The sequence below is a fragment of the Hyperoodon ampullatus genome (genome assembly GCF_949752795.1).
Source record: "Hyperoodon ampullatus genome assembly, chromosome: 10".
Classification (NCBI taxonomy): domain Eukaryota; kingdom Metazoa; phylum Chordata; class Mammalia; order Artiodactyla; family Ziphiidae; genus Hyperoodon; species Hyperoodon ampullatus.
In genome coordinates, this window is record NC_136923.1 from 50,172,978 (window position 1) to 50,189,787 (window position 16,810).

Consider the following 16,810-nt stretch of genomic DNA (forward strand, 5'->3'; position numbering starts at 1 on the left):
AGGTCTTCGCAGTTGGTGCCACATCAACTTACCCCTCACGTCTAACGCACGCCACCAGGACTTATTCGGAGGCCAGAGAGACCGCTCGACCACAGTGAGGGGGGCTTGTGGGGAGTACTGGGGGGGCTAGGAAGTAGGGCTTCCTGATGCTCTGCAGAGAGACTGCTGGGGGCTCAGATGTGATGATGCTGATTGGTTGGTACTGGGGACAAAGGTCTGGAACCAGAATCACACTTGGCTACGTAGATCTGAGCCTCATCTGGGGCCCCTCCACAGACTGGAGCATCCTCCAGAGGGTTAATGGACACCACATGGACAGGGAGGGAGCTGAGTCCTGGGGGACGGTGGTGGTTACCGCCTGCTGGGTACTGCACTTGGCTCTGCTGGCCGACTCTCTCAGCCTCACCCCCATCTCTGGGCAGCCTGGATGTGCTGTGGGATGCGCCTCCTGCCTCGTGGCTGTTCCCCCCCAGTCTCAGATTCTTGAGTCTTGTCTCACTGTTTCCTGGGTGGCGGGTCAGCGCGGCAGCCCCTCTGGGTTAACACAGTGTGAGGTGAGGCATCACCGCAGTTTGCCGACTGCAAAAGGAGGAGGGGCCAGTGATCAGATGTTTTCTAGAACGTCGAAGGGGACCAGACCTCTCTTCTTTCCACTGAGGACTCTGATAAAGCCGTCTTGTTCTTCTTCAGAAGTCACACAGATCTGCAAAAAAGGAAGAAAAAAAGAAACGTGTCAATGGGAAAGAAGCTAGAACCTGCGGCTTGAATCACCACTGGTTGAAGTTAGTGGAACAGCAAATTGGAAAAGGGAGACTGGTTTAGGGAAGTCGTGGCTCGGTGAGAAAAATATTCAGTAAGAAATTAAGCAGCACCCTGGGTTTGGAACTAGGTCCAGGCGTTGAATGTTTTCTGAGCTTCAGCTTTATGAATGAGTATCAGTAAAGCAGGACTGATGATTCTGTGTCCCCCTGAAGAGTCCCTATGAGGACAGAATGAGATAATGCTTATCACAGAGCCTAGCACGTGGCACGCAATATAGTATTTTAAAATCCAAAATAATGGCTACCATTGAGCAGGCTCCTGTCATATGCCTGGAAGTTTATATGTATAATGTCAGGAAGTCAAAGGAAGCTATTTCATTCTTGGTCACAAGAAAATAGATGCTATCATCTTGCATATTGCAGAGTAAGACCACCTATGCTGGACTTACAAAAGGAGGTGGTTAAAATCCATTTGGGTATTTTGTCATTCACCACTAACAGGCCATTGAAGGGTGTGTAAGGGTGGCCGTGGCCAGCTGTAAATGAGAAGCGGTTCTGAAGGGCTGTCAGTGTGCTGGGAGTTTCTCCTGCGGAACCTGCTTCCAAGGGTGGTGAGTTTTGTCTTTGGTTGGACTGCCTAGAAACAGAGCCTGAGACAGGAATTCCTGTGCAAGTGACTTGCTGTGGGAGTGCTCTCGGGAGGTGGGACGTGAGGGAAGCAGGATGGGGCAGGAGAAGGAGCTAGGCAAGGGTGTGGTCTCAGCTGGAGGGTGAACCTCAGCCTGATCCCACAGCGGGCGCCGGAGCGTTAACTGTGTCATAGGATTGACCCACTTTCCAGCAAGGGGTCTGGCATTTTGGACCCCACATTGGTCCTCGGTCACTGGCTGCTGACCTGCGGAGTGAGAGGCGTAACTCTGGTGAGGCAGCTCTTGTTCCACCAAGGGGTATTTACTGAAGAAGGGGCAGCTATGAGTTATTAGTCGCTGACATAGCAACTGGAAGATGGGTGCACACACCTAGTGAAGGGGATGTAGGCAGGGCACCAACAGGAACCAACAGAGCGGGTTCTTCTTTTACACAGAATAAGGAGCTGTATGATTAAGTATTAGGATACTTAAAGAGCTTGATTTGTGACTCCTGAGGCTTGGGGCACACAATGGACTGGTATCTGATTCATGTTTCAGAAATCTACCACCTGCCAGTTAAGTGCCCCTCTTGGCTCAGTTCCATTTTAGTCCCATCTGGCTAAAGTCCTTCAGTCTAACCCACTTCTGGGAGCGCATATGCTAATAATGTCTAAGGTTTCCCCCTGCATTGCCTCCAAGCTCATTAACATTTAAATATGCTGCCACTTATAGCAGAAGAACAGTCATTTTATTTAAAAAGATTTCTTGCCTAGCATTCTTAGACTCAGTCTTCCCCTCAAAATACCTGTGAAAAGATAGGGAGTTGGAGGTGGGGAAGAAATGTCAAAATACTGAACGCCCAGACTGACAGCCATTCCAGAAGCTGAAATTTCCATAAGACCTTTGGAGCTGAGCTCAACTGATGACAGAAGCAAGTTGTGCTGCTGGACCAAGGATAAATCTACCAGCCTAAAAGATGACGCAGACCTTGTTGGTTGATATCAACAGTCATTACTGCCCCCTTGCCATGCAGCAGAGTCCGGACTTTTGTTCTGTTGTCTATCCTTAACCCTGCCTTACCTCAGGTAAATCCTAATTGGTCCGAGCCTGTTTCTATCCTTGCTAATGATTCTTAGTAGTTCCCATGGGGCTCAGTTCCAGCCAATGAAACAGGATGGAATATCTGCTTGGAAACTTCTGGGAAGGGTTGCTTTCCTCTTAAAAGAGATGCACTAGGAAGAAAATCTGTTTCTTTTTCTCGCAAGGATTCCTGGAGTGGCTGCAGCCATCTGTGACCACTAGGGGAGGTGGCTAACATTTCAAGCATAGCAGAACAGAGGGGTGGAGGAATCTAGATCCTTCCCTGATCATGGGATCAAGCTGCGGAATTACGAATGTAAGAACTGCCCTGTATCCAGACATCTTATTATATGAGTAAAATATACCTTTTGCGGTTGACTCAATTGGAGTTTTGTGACTTGAGATCTGTATTAGTTCACTTCTGCTGTCATAAATTACCAGAAATTAGTGGCTTTCAACAACACAATCTATTATATCACAGTTCTCTAAATCCTATGTCTGGTGGGCTTGGCCAGTTTCCTCTGCTCTGGGTTTCACAAGGCCAATACCAGGGAGTCAGTAGGGTCCTATTCCTTTCTTTCTCTTCTATTTCTCTAGGAGAGAATCCAATTCCAGGCTCATTTAGGTTGTTGCCGAATTCAGTTACTTGTAGTTGTAGGACTGAGGTCCCTGTTTCCTTGCTGGCTGTCAGCCAAGGGTCATTCTCAGCTTCTAGAAGCCACCTGAATTCCCTGACTTGTGGCCCCTTCCTACAGCTTCAAATCCAACAAGGGTGGGTTGAGTCCTTCTCACACTTAATCTCTTTCTGACCTGCCCTTCTGCCTCATCCCTCTTCTGCCCTCTTTTGCTGCATCTCTCTTTCTCCAGCCAGCTACATTTCACTGCTTTTAAGGGCACAAATGATTAGATTTGGCCAATGTAGACAATCCAGGCTATCTCCCTATCATGTGGTCCATAACCTGCAATATAATCACATCTGCAAATTTGCTTTTACATAGGAAACAAATCCGAACAAATCTGGATTTGTTTCCTATGGTGGCTATAACAAATTACCATAAATTTTGTAGATTAAAACAACACAAATTTATTATCTTGCAGTCTTGGAGATCAGAGTCCCCAAATCAGGGTGTCATTAGGTCTGTGTTCCTTCCAGAGGCTCTAAGAGAGAATCTGTTTCCTTACCTTCAGCTTCTAGAGGGCACCTGCATTCCTTGGCTCATGGTCCCTTCCTGCATCTTCAAAGCCAGCAGCACAGCATCTTCAAATCCCTCTTTTTCTTCCTCTCTACTTCTACTGTCACATCTCCTCTGACTCGGACCCTCCTGTCTGCCTCTTATAAGGACCCCTGTGATTACATTAGGTTTACGTGGGAACCTACTTAACTTAAAGAAAACCTGCTGTAGAGGAAAGCGGGCTGATTGAGAAGAAAATACAAGGAAATAAACACTAAATTAAGATCAATGTTAGAAGTGATGAAAGCCTGAATCAAACTTCAGAAAATTAAAGTGAAGTGTGGGACTATCTTGAAACATTCTCCTAGGAAGAAGTGAAGTGATAAAGTGGGAAGCAATAAAGAGATTAAAACCATAAGGGAAATATGATAAAACAGAGATGATTCAACTGAAGCATTATTAAGTTCCTGAAGGAAGAAGCATTAAGATAAAAAAGCAAAGGACCAACTGGGGGAAACGTTGGCCACACGATAGATCAAGTGTAAATATTTTCAAAGGATAGAAAACTTTTTCAGTAGTGTAAGAAAACAAGAAAGTACATAAACAGATTATTCATAAAAGAAATATAAATGCCCAATACAAATGTGTTAGAATTTCAACCTCTCTAACCATCCAGGAAATGAGGATTAACATGAAATATTATTCACGTATCAAAACAACAGATATCATTTTGTATGATATACAAATATGTAAAAAATAGTAATGTTCGGTTCTGGCAAGGATGTGGTAACCTGAATATTCTCATAAACAGCTGATGTGGGTGTAAATTGGTACAAATGTTTGGGAGGCAATTTGGCAGTATGTATCAAGAACTGTAAAAATTGTTTATCTGTTTTCCTGGATATTCTAAAGCATATCCTAAAGAAGTAATCAGAGTTATAAAAAACAATTTAGGTTTAGAGGTGTTCATTGCAGTTATCCATAATAGTTTTTAAAAAACTCTGAACATGCAATCATAGAGGAAAACGTAATACATTCTTGTACACCTACACTAGGGGTTGGCAAAATTTTTCTGTAAAGGACTAAATAGGAAACATTTGCAGGCCACGTGGTCTCCACTGCAATGACTCAACCTAGCTGTTGCGGTGTGAAAGCAGCCGCAGGCAATGCAGACAATACATAGATGAATGAGTGCAGCAGTGTTCTTATAAACTTTATTTTAAAAACAGGGCCAGGGCTTCCCTGGTGGCGCAGTGGTTGAGAGTCCGCCTGCCGATGCAGGGGATACGGGTTCGTGCCCCGGTCTGGGAAGATCCCACATGCCAAGAAGCGGATAGGCCCGTGAGCCATGGCCGCTGAGCCTGCGCGTCCGGAGCCTGTGCTCCGCAACGGGAGAGGCCACATCAGTGAGAGGCCCGCATACTGCAAAAAAATAAATAAAAAATAAATAAAAAATAAAAAATAAAAACAGGGCCAGATTGATCCATTGGTTATAGTTTCCCAACCTCTATCTACATGATGATACGTTATACAACTGCTAAACCATGTTTTTTTTTCGTTTTTTGCGGTACACAGGCCTCTCACTGTTGTGGCCTCTCCCGTTGCGGAGCACAGGCTCCGGACGCGCAGGCTTAGCAGCCCTGGCTCACGGGCCTAGCGGCTCCGCGGCATGTGGGATCTTCCCGGACCGGGGCACGAACCCGTGTCCCCTGCATCGGCAGGTGGACTCTCAACCACTGCGCCACCAGGGAAGCCCAAACCATGTGTTTTGATAAACATTTAGTAACTAAGTTTAAAAAAAAGTTGGGAAACTAAATATAATATGATATCAAAATAAGAATTAGAAGAAAAGTCTGGTGGGAAATAACATGAAAGTATTTATGTCGATAGTCGCTTGATGGCTGAATTACCTGTGATCTTTATTTTCTTCTTTGTAATTTTTGAGGGTATTTTCCAAATTTTCTCCACAATAAAAGCATTTTAGTTTTATTAATCTAAAAATGATGTATCCATTTTTCTTTAAAGCTTTTACAGAACACACAAATCAATTAAAATAGTTCTCTAGGGATGACAGAACTATGGATGAATTAAAACATAGTTTTATGGTGTTTAAGTTGATTTAATAAGGATAGTTTTTAAGTTTCAAAAATGAAGAAAACATACTTGTGTCAATGCAAACTCTAGGGGTGTTCACAACAAAAAGATAATTTAATTCTATTTGCAGCAAAAGTTCTGTGAAAAAAAAATGTAATAATTGTGAGACAAATTAACCCCAGAGGCAGAAATTTAATCAAAGAGATGCATTACATTTGTTTTCAGGATCTAATTTCTTCTACTTCCCTGCTAATGACCATTTGTCTCTTTACATTTTTAGAGTTTAAATATCATGCTATTTTCTGATGTTTACTAGGTAATTTTAGGTGGCACTGGCCACTGTAGATGGATTTCCCATTTAGGCTTTTCTCTGAATGATGATGGCAGCATGACCCCATTCAGCACCTATGGTGGTCAGGCACTGTGCTGGCGCTTTACACGGGTGATACATGTAACTCTCACCTCCATGTCAAGAGATAGATGCTACTATGACAATTTTACAGATGAGAACATTGACTTTCAGAGATGACTTTGTCAAAATCGCACAGGATATAGATCCATTTCTGTATGATACTGGAATCTGTGTTTTTCTACTACATTAGACTCCCCTCAATCAACAAGCATGTTTTGAACTTTTACACCTAAAATAATTTAAGACACTGAAGTGGAGACAAATTTAAAATTTTTTCTCAATAATAGATTTTTAAAATGGAATTTTCTTTCAGGGGGCTGATATTTTCCAAAAATTGGTACCCACATTGATGACAAAGATTGAAAATAGAGATTTGTATAGGAGTAAAGAGATCTCAATGCCTTTTGTTGACCCACATGTAATTGGAAATAAAAATGCCTTCAGGGCTTCCCTGGTGGCGCAGTGGTTGAGAGTCCACCTGCCGATGCAGGGGACACGGGTTCGTGCCCCGGTCCGGGAAGATCCCACATGCCACAGAGCGGCTAGGCCCGTGAGCCATGGCCGCTGAGCCTGCGCGTCCGGAGCCTGTGCTCCGCAACGGGAGAGGCCACAACAGTAAGAGGCCCGCGTACCACAAAAAAAAAAAAAAAAAAGCCTTCAGTTGCCAAAGAACTGCTATAGGACTTAAAAGTGAGAAATGGAAATGAAGGTCATTCTCAAATTTTAGCTTTGATCGGAGCACCTGGGACGTCTGTAAAAAAGGCTGATTCCCTGCCTTTGCCCTGCAAGTTTCTGCTTCAGCAGGTGTAGGATGGAGTTAGAAATCTGCATTTTCAGGGACTTCCCTGGTGGCACAGTGGTTAAGAACCCGCCTGCCAATGCAGGGGACATGGGTTCAAGCCCTGAACCGGGAGGGTCCCACGTGCCGTGGAGCAACTAAGCCCGTGCACCACTACTTCTGAGCCTGCGCTTTAGGGCCTGCAAGCCACAACTACTGAGCCCGCGGGCTGCAACTACTGAAGCCTGTGCGCCTAGAGCCCGTGGTCCACAACAAGAGAAGCCACCGCAATGAGAAGTCCGCACACCGCAACGAAGAGTAGCCCCTGCTCGCCGCAACTAAAGAAAGCCTGTGCGCAGCAATGAAGACCCAACACAACCAAAAATAAAATGCATCAAAAAAAAAAAAGAAATCTGCATTTTCAGCAAGCTCCCAGGTGATTCTGATTCATGTGGTGCAAAGACCACACCTTAGAAATACCAGGCTAGACAAGTATCAGGGTTATAGACTTTTCCTAAATAATTATGGGTAAATTCATGTGGTTCCAGGTTCAGGCCAAAATGCTGTGTTGTGTCTCGAGCGTGTCTAATTAAAGATGCTGGGTTGTTTGTCTCACCCCCACCCCGGCAAGTTGTCAGTTCAACCATGAGAGTGGAGAATGTGAGCTCATTCCCAGAAAAATTTTTTTTCGGGGGGAATATGGCCAAGGGATTGGTAGAAGTCTTTGAGCAGCTGTTCTGCTTCTGGAAATTGATCAACTTAAGCAAATTTTAACTTGCCTTCTGTTTTCACTGATTTGTATTTTAATAACTTAAAACAATGTTTAATCTCAAATGGGGAAGCAAAAAATTATTCTGAGAAAAAAAATGAAACAAGCTAGCAAAATTATGTAATAATGCTTTGCCAATAAAGATGAACATCCTTCCCGAATGTATTTCATTCAAAAGACTTTCCAGATTTTGTGACAGGAAGGATACAGTGGGAAATCTTGGAGAAGTTTGAAACACTGGTGTGGAATCCAGCTGGGAAATGTCCCGTTTGCTTTGTGGGATGTTTATGGCATTAGAGATGGAGTCTCAAGTCTGATGAGGGTGATTCCATTGCCTGGAATCAAGAATGACTCAGTAGGGCTTCTGTATGAGCAAGAATTTGTTTCCAAGGGCCCTTCTGGTCCTAGGACACTTGCCCTGAGGGCACTTGCTTCCCTGGGAACCAAACTATGCAAAAGGCACTTTACATTCTCAGTTTGTTCCACATTGTCCAGGGCACATGGCTCAGTGGAAGGCACTGACTTGAAGCTTGCAGACCTATCTTTAAGTTCCAGCCAGGCCACTTACCAAGTTTTTGCCCCTTGAGCAAGGCACATCACCTCTATGAACCTTTGTTTCCTCATTTATAGGGCATGTATAGAACTTCAAAAAAATGTACGTATATAAGCTCTATAAATAATATATAATCTATATGTTTGGTTCCCAGGGAAGGCAAGTGAGCTTCCTAACATTTTGGTTTTGCATGTTTAGATCCTCCTACACTAATATCATTGGACTAAGAATATCTTTTCTCAAAGTGAATACTTCGCTTGTGACTCCACTCATTCAGACTTACATGTCCTGCTATTTGTCAAAATGAGTTACTTTGTTTTGGTCACACTTGGTATGTGTTTGTGTGCTTTACTCACCTGATTCTCTTTCAGTGTTATCTGCCCCTGTTCCTTACACCCAATGAAGGTTCTAACACATTTAAAAATCTTCTCATTTTGTTGTACTCTCTGAACAAAGTTGGCTGGAAAGAAGCCAATCCTGTCTTGAATTTTCCCCTGAAAGGAAAAAGGAGGCATGCATCCACAATTGTAGCATTCATTGTGATTATATTCACCAAATGACTTTTCTTAAAGAAAAAGCAATACTTACTTTCCACCAGTCTTCATTGGAGTCCTCTAGGAGAGTAATCATGTCTCCTGGCCTAAAATGAAGAATGAATGAGTTGGGTGGGGAAGTAGAGGGGGTGAAAGAGAAAAAGATGGTCCTTTAAAGTCAGAAGTGGTAGCTTTTCACTTACACAAATAATCCTAAAATAAATAGGACTAAAATAAACATGACTTTTACCTGTTCTTCCCACCCATGAAAATAGCTTTGTTAGATACTGAAAGCAAGTGTAACTTCTGTGCTGTATTTTAAAAATAATCTTCAGCTTTATTTCTATATTATACATAGATGATCATCTTTGCATTGAAAAAAACTCTAAAATTTGGAAGTCTAAAATATGAAAACTGGAGTTTTTTCATATTCTGCCCCATAATCCTCCTCCCATTGTCCAGAGGTGACCACTGTGAGTGGTTTCCTGTGCCTCCTTCTGGACCCTTTTTCATGCACGGACATTTATGTAGAGATATAGATGTATTTGGCTGTTTCTTTTGTTTACTAATGACATCTGGAATGAGACATTATCTTTATTATCAGCTACGTCTTCTCAGTACCGTCTTGAAACCACTTTTACTTAGTTCCACTTCCCTTGTCTGCCACCTTTCATGTTGGTATAATCTGGAATTTTGTTTTAGACTTGTGTGTGTGTCTGTTATATCCTTCATCAAGAATTACTTGGTTTAACTGAAGAATTACATAATGTTTTTGCTCTTGGTATTGTTGTAGATATGGTGATTATTTGCCACTTCTTATTTGATTTTCACATCCACGTGTGTGTGTGTGTGTGTGTGTGTGTGTGTCTTTTCATTCCTTCTCTGCACCTAATGACACTTTTACAATCTGAAGATTGTACTCTCTTTCAACTTGGGAAAATCTTGTCTATTTTTTTCACTGTTTTCTCCCATTCATTTTTCTCTCTTCTTTCTTCCTGGAATTTCTATGCAACACATGTTGGACCTGCTGGATCAATCATCTATATCTTTTGTCTTTGTTACACATTTTCTGTCTTAAAAAAAAACTCTGTTTGGGACTTCCCTGGTGGTCCAGTGGTAAAGAATCTGCCCCAACTAGAGAGAAGCCCACACGCTGCAATGAAGAGCTCGTGCGCCGTAAGGAAAGATCCCGGATGCCACAACTAAGACCCGATGCAGCCAAAAAACACAACAATAACAACCCCTACCCGCCCCAAAAGAACAACTCTGCTCTAAAATTTTTCTCAATTTAATCTTCCTAATTGCTTAATGGGCTTGTCTCTTCTAATATTTATTATAATACTGAGAATTTTAAAAAAAATTGAATTTCCAAGCATTCTGTATTATTTTCTGAAAGTTTCCTTTTAACATTTGTCACTTTATGTTATGGATGGAATAGTATGATGGATCTTTCTGAGGATATTAGTATATATTTAGAACAATATTTCTCCCCATTATTGAATGATTTGTTTCCACTAGGATTAGTTAGCCTGTTCTTTATCATATTACTTTACTTCTCCTTCATATCAAGGGATTTTCTCCAACACCTGTTTCTCGGCTGTCTCTTTATATTCATGACTGAAATCAGAGGCTGTGAATCGCTGGGCAAGTTTCTCTGCTATCACATACATCTGTAGCTGCAATGTATGAGGGTCAATTTCAGGCTCTGCTTAAGAGACGAGGGTGTGTCAGTTGACACATCTCATCTTTGGATGCTTGAGAGTATAGCAGACAAGCAGTCTAGAGCCTCCTACCACCACATCAATGGCTAAAACAAGGGCGGCTTTCTTAACCCCGGGGAGGGAGAAGGTTAGATTATTTTCCTCCAGGTAGAGCTATCTTTTCCTTCCCTCCTGCTGTCTAGGAGCTCTGGAGGTCCAGAATTATCTCAACACAATTCTTTTTCTTTCTCAGTCTTTCGTGCCCACACAGGAGCCCTCCTTGGGCAGGGGTTCCCTTTCTTTAGAGTACAGGTAATCGTTTAATTCTAGAGTCAAACACCATTGCTGCCTATTTCTCATTCTAAGTAGTAACACCATGTTATGAACACTGTTGGGACTCTGTATCAGTTATATATTGCTATGATAATGCTGTGTAACAAACAGCCCCCAAACCTCAAAGACTCACTCACATTCTTGGGTGTTGGCTGCTGGCTGGGATGACTGGGGTGATTTTGCCTTATTCCATGTTTCTCATACCCCAGAAGGTCAGTTTGGACTTTCATGGCATTGCCAGGGCAGCAAATGGAAATGTGAAAAACACATAAGACCTCTATGGCCTAGGCTCAGAACTGACACATTTTCATTTCTGCCTCATTTTATTGGGCAAAGCAACTCTGCAGTGAGAGGAACTGTAAAGTCTCATGGCAAAGGGTATGGATACAGGGTTGGTGAAGAATTGGGGCCATTAATACAATTCAGTCACCAAGACACCATCATGCTCTTTAATGAACTTGTTGTGAATTCAGTATCTCTTTTGTGCTCTTACATTTAAACTTGTTTCTTTCCTGAGCATCCTTTGGTCTCTGGTCATCTGCCTTGTTCTCTATTTGCTGTAGTCTCCCAGGAAACTCCTAAGATTTTTTGGTCTCTGATAGTGTTATTTCTTATTTTCTAGTACTATGATGGATGTATTCTTTAAAAAATATATTTTCTGACATTTTAAGGGATTGGAGCAAGAAGGGAAGTAGATTTGTGTGCTCCTTTTGTTATTCTGGTTCAATCTCCTCTGCTGTCATTTTCAATTTTCAGTTAATATCTATCTTCTTAGGGGATTCCAAATATAACAGGCTTGTTGCACCTGAAGCATTAAACACAACTGGCATTTTGGTATTTCAACAGTCACAGTATCATGCTGATGCCACAGAAAGTGAGAAGGTTGAAAATCACTCTTTTCTCAGGTGAGGGATTTAATTAAGCAGCAAGGATAAAAGTCAATGTAGAAAAGTCCTTCTAGCTCCAGCAGATGTTATTTAGCCTAGTAACCTAAGAAACCATGTGTTAAACTACAGTGACTTTGCTGATGGTTCGGTAGAAATTATAAGTAGGGAATCAATGTTGGAAGAGGCGACTTTTCCTAAGGGTGTAAAACAGTGCTGCCTGAATCCAGCTTCTATTTTTATGGTCTAGAGAGTCAGTCTTCACCATGCCCAGATGTGGACAGTCCCTGAGCCCATGACCAATATTAACTAAACCACACATTAGGATAAGGCACTCATTGGAATACAAGGTATAATTTTATGAGAAAGACCAGACATCCTGACATCCTGACAGTGTGACAGGGTTTCTGTCTTTTCCTATAAAAGAGCACTGCCAGCATCTAAAATTCCTTGGTGAGTGAGGAGAATTACATTCATCCCTTTATCCTTTGTTGTTTTGTTTACCCACTCATTCAACAAATATTACAGAACGCTGACTCTGAAAGAGTGATTTTACTAGGCACTGGGTATACTTTGGTGAGTAAAGTCCTCACTGGAGCTAATATTCTAGTGAGAATGATAGATAACAAGCAAATGCATAATTAAACTTTTAATAAATATAGAATGTGTATATATATATAACTAATAAATATATATGAAGGAAATAAACAGGATGCAGTCATAAAGAATAAGAGTGGACCCCTAATGATATTATTTAAATACTCTAATCATCAGGCAGAGACAGCTAATGTCTCTTTTTCACTTTGGGGAGGATCTTACTCTAGGGCGGCACTTGAATCCAAGACAACAACTCTCTAACATCTGGGCAAGCACACATGTGGCTTGTGGGATGTCTACTGCCCTCTTGCCTCTGCCTGGCATTCTTCTCTTCTCTTCCCAGCATTCTTCCCCACTGAGGCTGCTTTAGATCCTTTCCCACACTGGGCTCCAGGCAGTTGATCTGAGTAGGCATGCAAGGTAAAATCACTCTGTGTAATATAAGATTTTAAATTTATTTTTTAAAATATGTCTTGACCGGTTTTGAAACTCTGGCAAGAGATTGGTCAGTTCCCCCTTAAACATCTGATTAAATCAACACCCACACCACTTCCCTTATGAGGCTCGGATGCTCCGGGGCACTATGTACCAGCCCCATCCCTAAATGCCCTGGGGCCAGGTACCAGACAGCTAGAGACAGACTCTGCACCCTGGAGCCTGTGAAATTATTCAAATTAGCTAACCCACAGGAAGCCTGGGAAACCTCACTAATCCCAGTGCTGACCATACATAAGCTGCCCCTACAGCTCCAGCTGCTGTTACCCTGACTCCCTGGTCGGCCAGTGTGGCCCTGTGTGGCAGCCCTTTACTCTCAACTGTGAGTTCTCTTCTAACCTGTTCTCAACTTAGTTCTCTTCTCCTACCTGTGGTGTCAGAGTGACATGTCCTGCCATCAAAGAACTAAGTCAACACTCTGCCTACCTGCTGTACACAGGAAGAGCCTTGCCATTGATCCTGGAGAAATGGAGGCCTAATGCTTAAAATTCTCCTTCCCTTGGTTGGTCTTAGGATGGACACTGCCAGTGCATGACTCTCTGCCCCTAGCTGTTTCATGCCTCTGTGGCTGACCAGGCCCCTTTCCATGAAACAGTTCTTTCTTATTTCACATTATCACACTCCAGGCATGTTAGAAGAAAGTCCTGCTCTGGTCTAACAGCTATTTTCTTTCTTCCAGGTGACTTTATGTTCCTGATCCATTGTATATCGATTTTATAATTTAACTTTATATTTCCAAATCTTGGAGATGAACTCATCAGGTTCCCAAATACTGAAAAAAGCTTACTTTTGCTTAATTCAATCAATCAGAGCATCCTAAGTTCAGGTAAAAATTCTGCTGTATTGTAACCCAGAATTTTATACATTGATAAAAAGTACAAGGCTCTTCAGACACAACACAAGCATGAGTCTCCTACTTGGAGCAGATAGATCAGAACACCGCAGCTGGCCTTTTCTTTTTGTTTGTTCAGTAAAATTGGTCTTAAACCCAGAGGAAAATTTTCAGGTTGGTTATGTCATGATTCATGGAACATCTTGAAATGATGAGGGAACTGTGGGTTATCAATAGGAGTAGGAATAAAATAACAAAGCTAACTACAAAATCATGGCTTCGTGGTGAGGAGGACAGAGTTGTGTGTGTGTGTGTGTGTGTGTGTGTGTGTGTGTGTGTGTATGTGTGTGTGTTTATGTGTATGTGCATGTGAGCCTGATGGTTGCTATCTGGGGTCACTTCCAGCAGTCCCCTGCCTCCCTCATTTCTCGATTTTCCACTTGGACACAGAACCCATCTCGCCCTCAACCAAGTAAACTGGTTTCAGGGACTCAGAGGGCACAGTGTACATGGAGCGTATGAATGATGCAAGCGAGCCTGGCCATCTACAGGGAACTCTTCTGCAAGGTGTTATGAAGATGGTTGAGTCTTTCATGGGTGGGAGCTCCTGGAGGGTGGATTGTGAGCTGTCCTGAGGCCCCCCATCCAGCCTCTCTCCAGTCCCCACATAGAGCACAGATTCCTAGGGGTGGAGATAACTGACACCCTTCCAATGGTCACTGCTTCTGAGACCTCCACTGTCTGAGACCTCAGCTCAGCCCTCCTATGGGAAGCCCATGGACAAGACAGGATGCTCTGGGCCTTCTTTGCTTTCATAATGTTTTGGATGTACTGAATATTTTGGACAACAAAGGAAATTTGTCTTTCTTTATCCCTCCATCTTTGTCTATTGAGCCGAAGGAAATTATATGGCATTCAAGTATTTTTTGAATGCTTAGGACACGTTAGGTCTTGGGTGCGCACTCAGGGTACAAAGATGAAAGGATTATTCTATGCATCAGTTTTCTTACCTGTCAGGTGAAGATAATAATTGTACCTACCTCAATTTTTTTGAGGATTAAATGAATTAATACTTGTGAAGCACGTTTAGATAAGCCCACAAGAGATGGTGGCTATTATGGTTGTTAAGACATAGTTATTGCCATCAAGATGTTGGTGATCTCAAAGGGAAAGACATGTAAACTGGTAACTTATAGTGCCACTGCTAACTGAGAAGAAATATGCTCGAGGGGCACAAACATGTGTGGAATTGACCCCAAACAAAAACTGCAAACATACATGCCTCTTTGAGACTCAGCTACCTCAATTATATTTACATAATTACAAACTATGCATTATATCTATATCTGTATATCCATCTCTATACAGTGAACTATATTTACTTGGCAAAATTGCTATGTGAATTAAATGAGAATGCATATGCGGAAGTCTTCAGCACTGTGGCTGACATACAATAAAGGCTTAAAAATTCTAATTTCCTCCTAAAAATGCAATTTTTCACTGGGAAATGAGATTTAGTAATCAGTACTTTTAAATGAGTGTCTCCTTAGGTTCTGGCAGGGACAGTTCCTTAATGTGATAGCCTTTGACCTCTTAAGTGGCTTCTGACACTGAAGTTTGATGTGATTCAGAGTTTTGGAAAAGTGTTTCCCTCTCTTTATGCCCCCAGCCCTCATCTCTTTTGCATCTTGACTCCAGGTAGTGACCACAAAGGTGTGGCAGGGCCCGGGGTGGAGTGAGGATTCTACCACGCAGGTGGCTGATTGCAGGGGAGATGATGGAAGGGTTGAGGGGCTCCCACACAGCCTGGAGGGGACTGTAATGTTCACTGAATGAAGTGGGCGTGACCAGTAGCATTTTCACACAAGTAAGAAGGTCAAGAGAGACTTTACCACTTATAGGCAGGGTTTGATTCCACCACTAACTCCACTAGATCCAGCTGCCTCTTGTACCACCCAAACTTTGTGAAAACTCCTTGGAATTGCCCATTTTACTCTGCAACTATTGGAGGATTTAAAAAATTTCTTAACACTTTCCCATTCATTAGGCAAAAAGAACCCTAAATCAAGCTTACATCAACCATGGTCACTGGGCCCAAACAGATCTCCTGGAGAAACCAAGACAAGGGGAATAAAAAAGGGGCCCACCAAACTGCTCCATTAATTTTAGATCTACTGCTTAATTTTTCACTAGACCCATTTCTCAATTTCTATAATCCTGGTCCGGAGCCTTTTATAGTCTCAGCACATGGATTGGTAACAAGGAACTCCTGAACTCTGTAGTTTGATTTTGTCTTAAGCCTGGCGTCCATAAGACTGCCTGCACCTTCTCAAGTCCAGAGACCAGCTCAGAGAAAAAGCATTCAGCTAAAGGGCCATTTGGATGGGATTTGGTAAATGTTCCTGAACTGTCATGGATCATGCTCTCCAGAACCTAATTGAAAAAGGCATTTGAGTGAGAGGGAGGCTCCTAAACACATTAGTGACATTCAGGAAGACCTGGGTTTCTTGACATAGTGCAGCATCAGAGCATAATATGCATCAGAGACTTTCCTCAAATAGCCTTAATTGCATTTTGATGTCCTGGTGACTGTGAAGATTATTTTTAAATCAAATTGGTACATAAGAATTACGTTTAGTTTTAATTAAGTTGATGCATTTGCCAAGCAGTAATGTACTTAGAGAATGGAAACGAGACACCAAGAGAGTCTTATTTTGTCTTACCCTGTCTCAAGGGCTCTCCTTTTCTTATCTTATGGAGGGTTTATAAAACCTTACAGAGTGAAGCACATTACCAAATAAAAAGCCCCAATGCAGACCAGTGTACTGAGCATCGGCTGAGGGTCAGGAAACCTGCATTTTGGGTTGGTCACTGGCACACTACGCATCTTTGGAGAAGTCTGATAGGTCACAGTTGCTCTCAAATCTGGCAGGTAATCAGAATCCAGAGAAATACTTAACCATACAGATTTCCAAGTGGGATGTGACTCTCTAGATCTGGGTGCAGCCCAGGAGTCCCTATTTTAATAACATTCTCCAGGAGATTCTTAAGGATTGGAACATGTGGTTTAACCATCCTAACCATAATTTTCTCTGTAAGATACTACTTGTTTGAATAACCCCACAGATTTGTGAAAAGAATGCAAGGGGCTGTCAGGGACAATTTGGAAGACTTTGAAATGGGCAAAA

The 16,810-nt window shown here is 42.4% G+C and overlaps 1 protein-coding gene across 1 annotated transcript in view; it reads right to left on the minus strand.

Moving 5' to 3' along the window:
• Positions 1–604: 604 nt before the first annotated feature.
• The window catches only part of STAC (SH3 and cysteine rich domain), a gene marked incomplete at both ends in the record, with an annotated part of 100,673 nt that continues 84,467 nt past the window's right edge, over positions 605–16,810 (minus strand). The window contains 3 exon segments of the mRNA XM_079712136.1: positions 605–703; positions 8,605–8,742; positions 8,837–8,888. Coding sequence (XP_079568262.1) covers positions 605–703; positions 8,605–8,742; positions 8,837–8,888 — 289 coding nt within the window.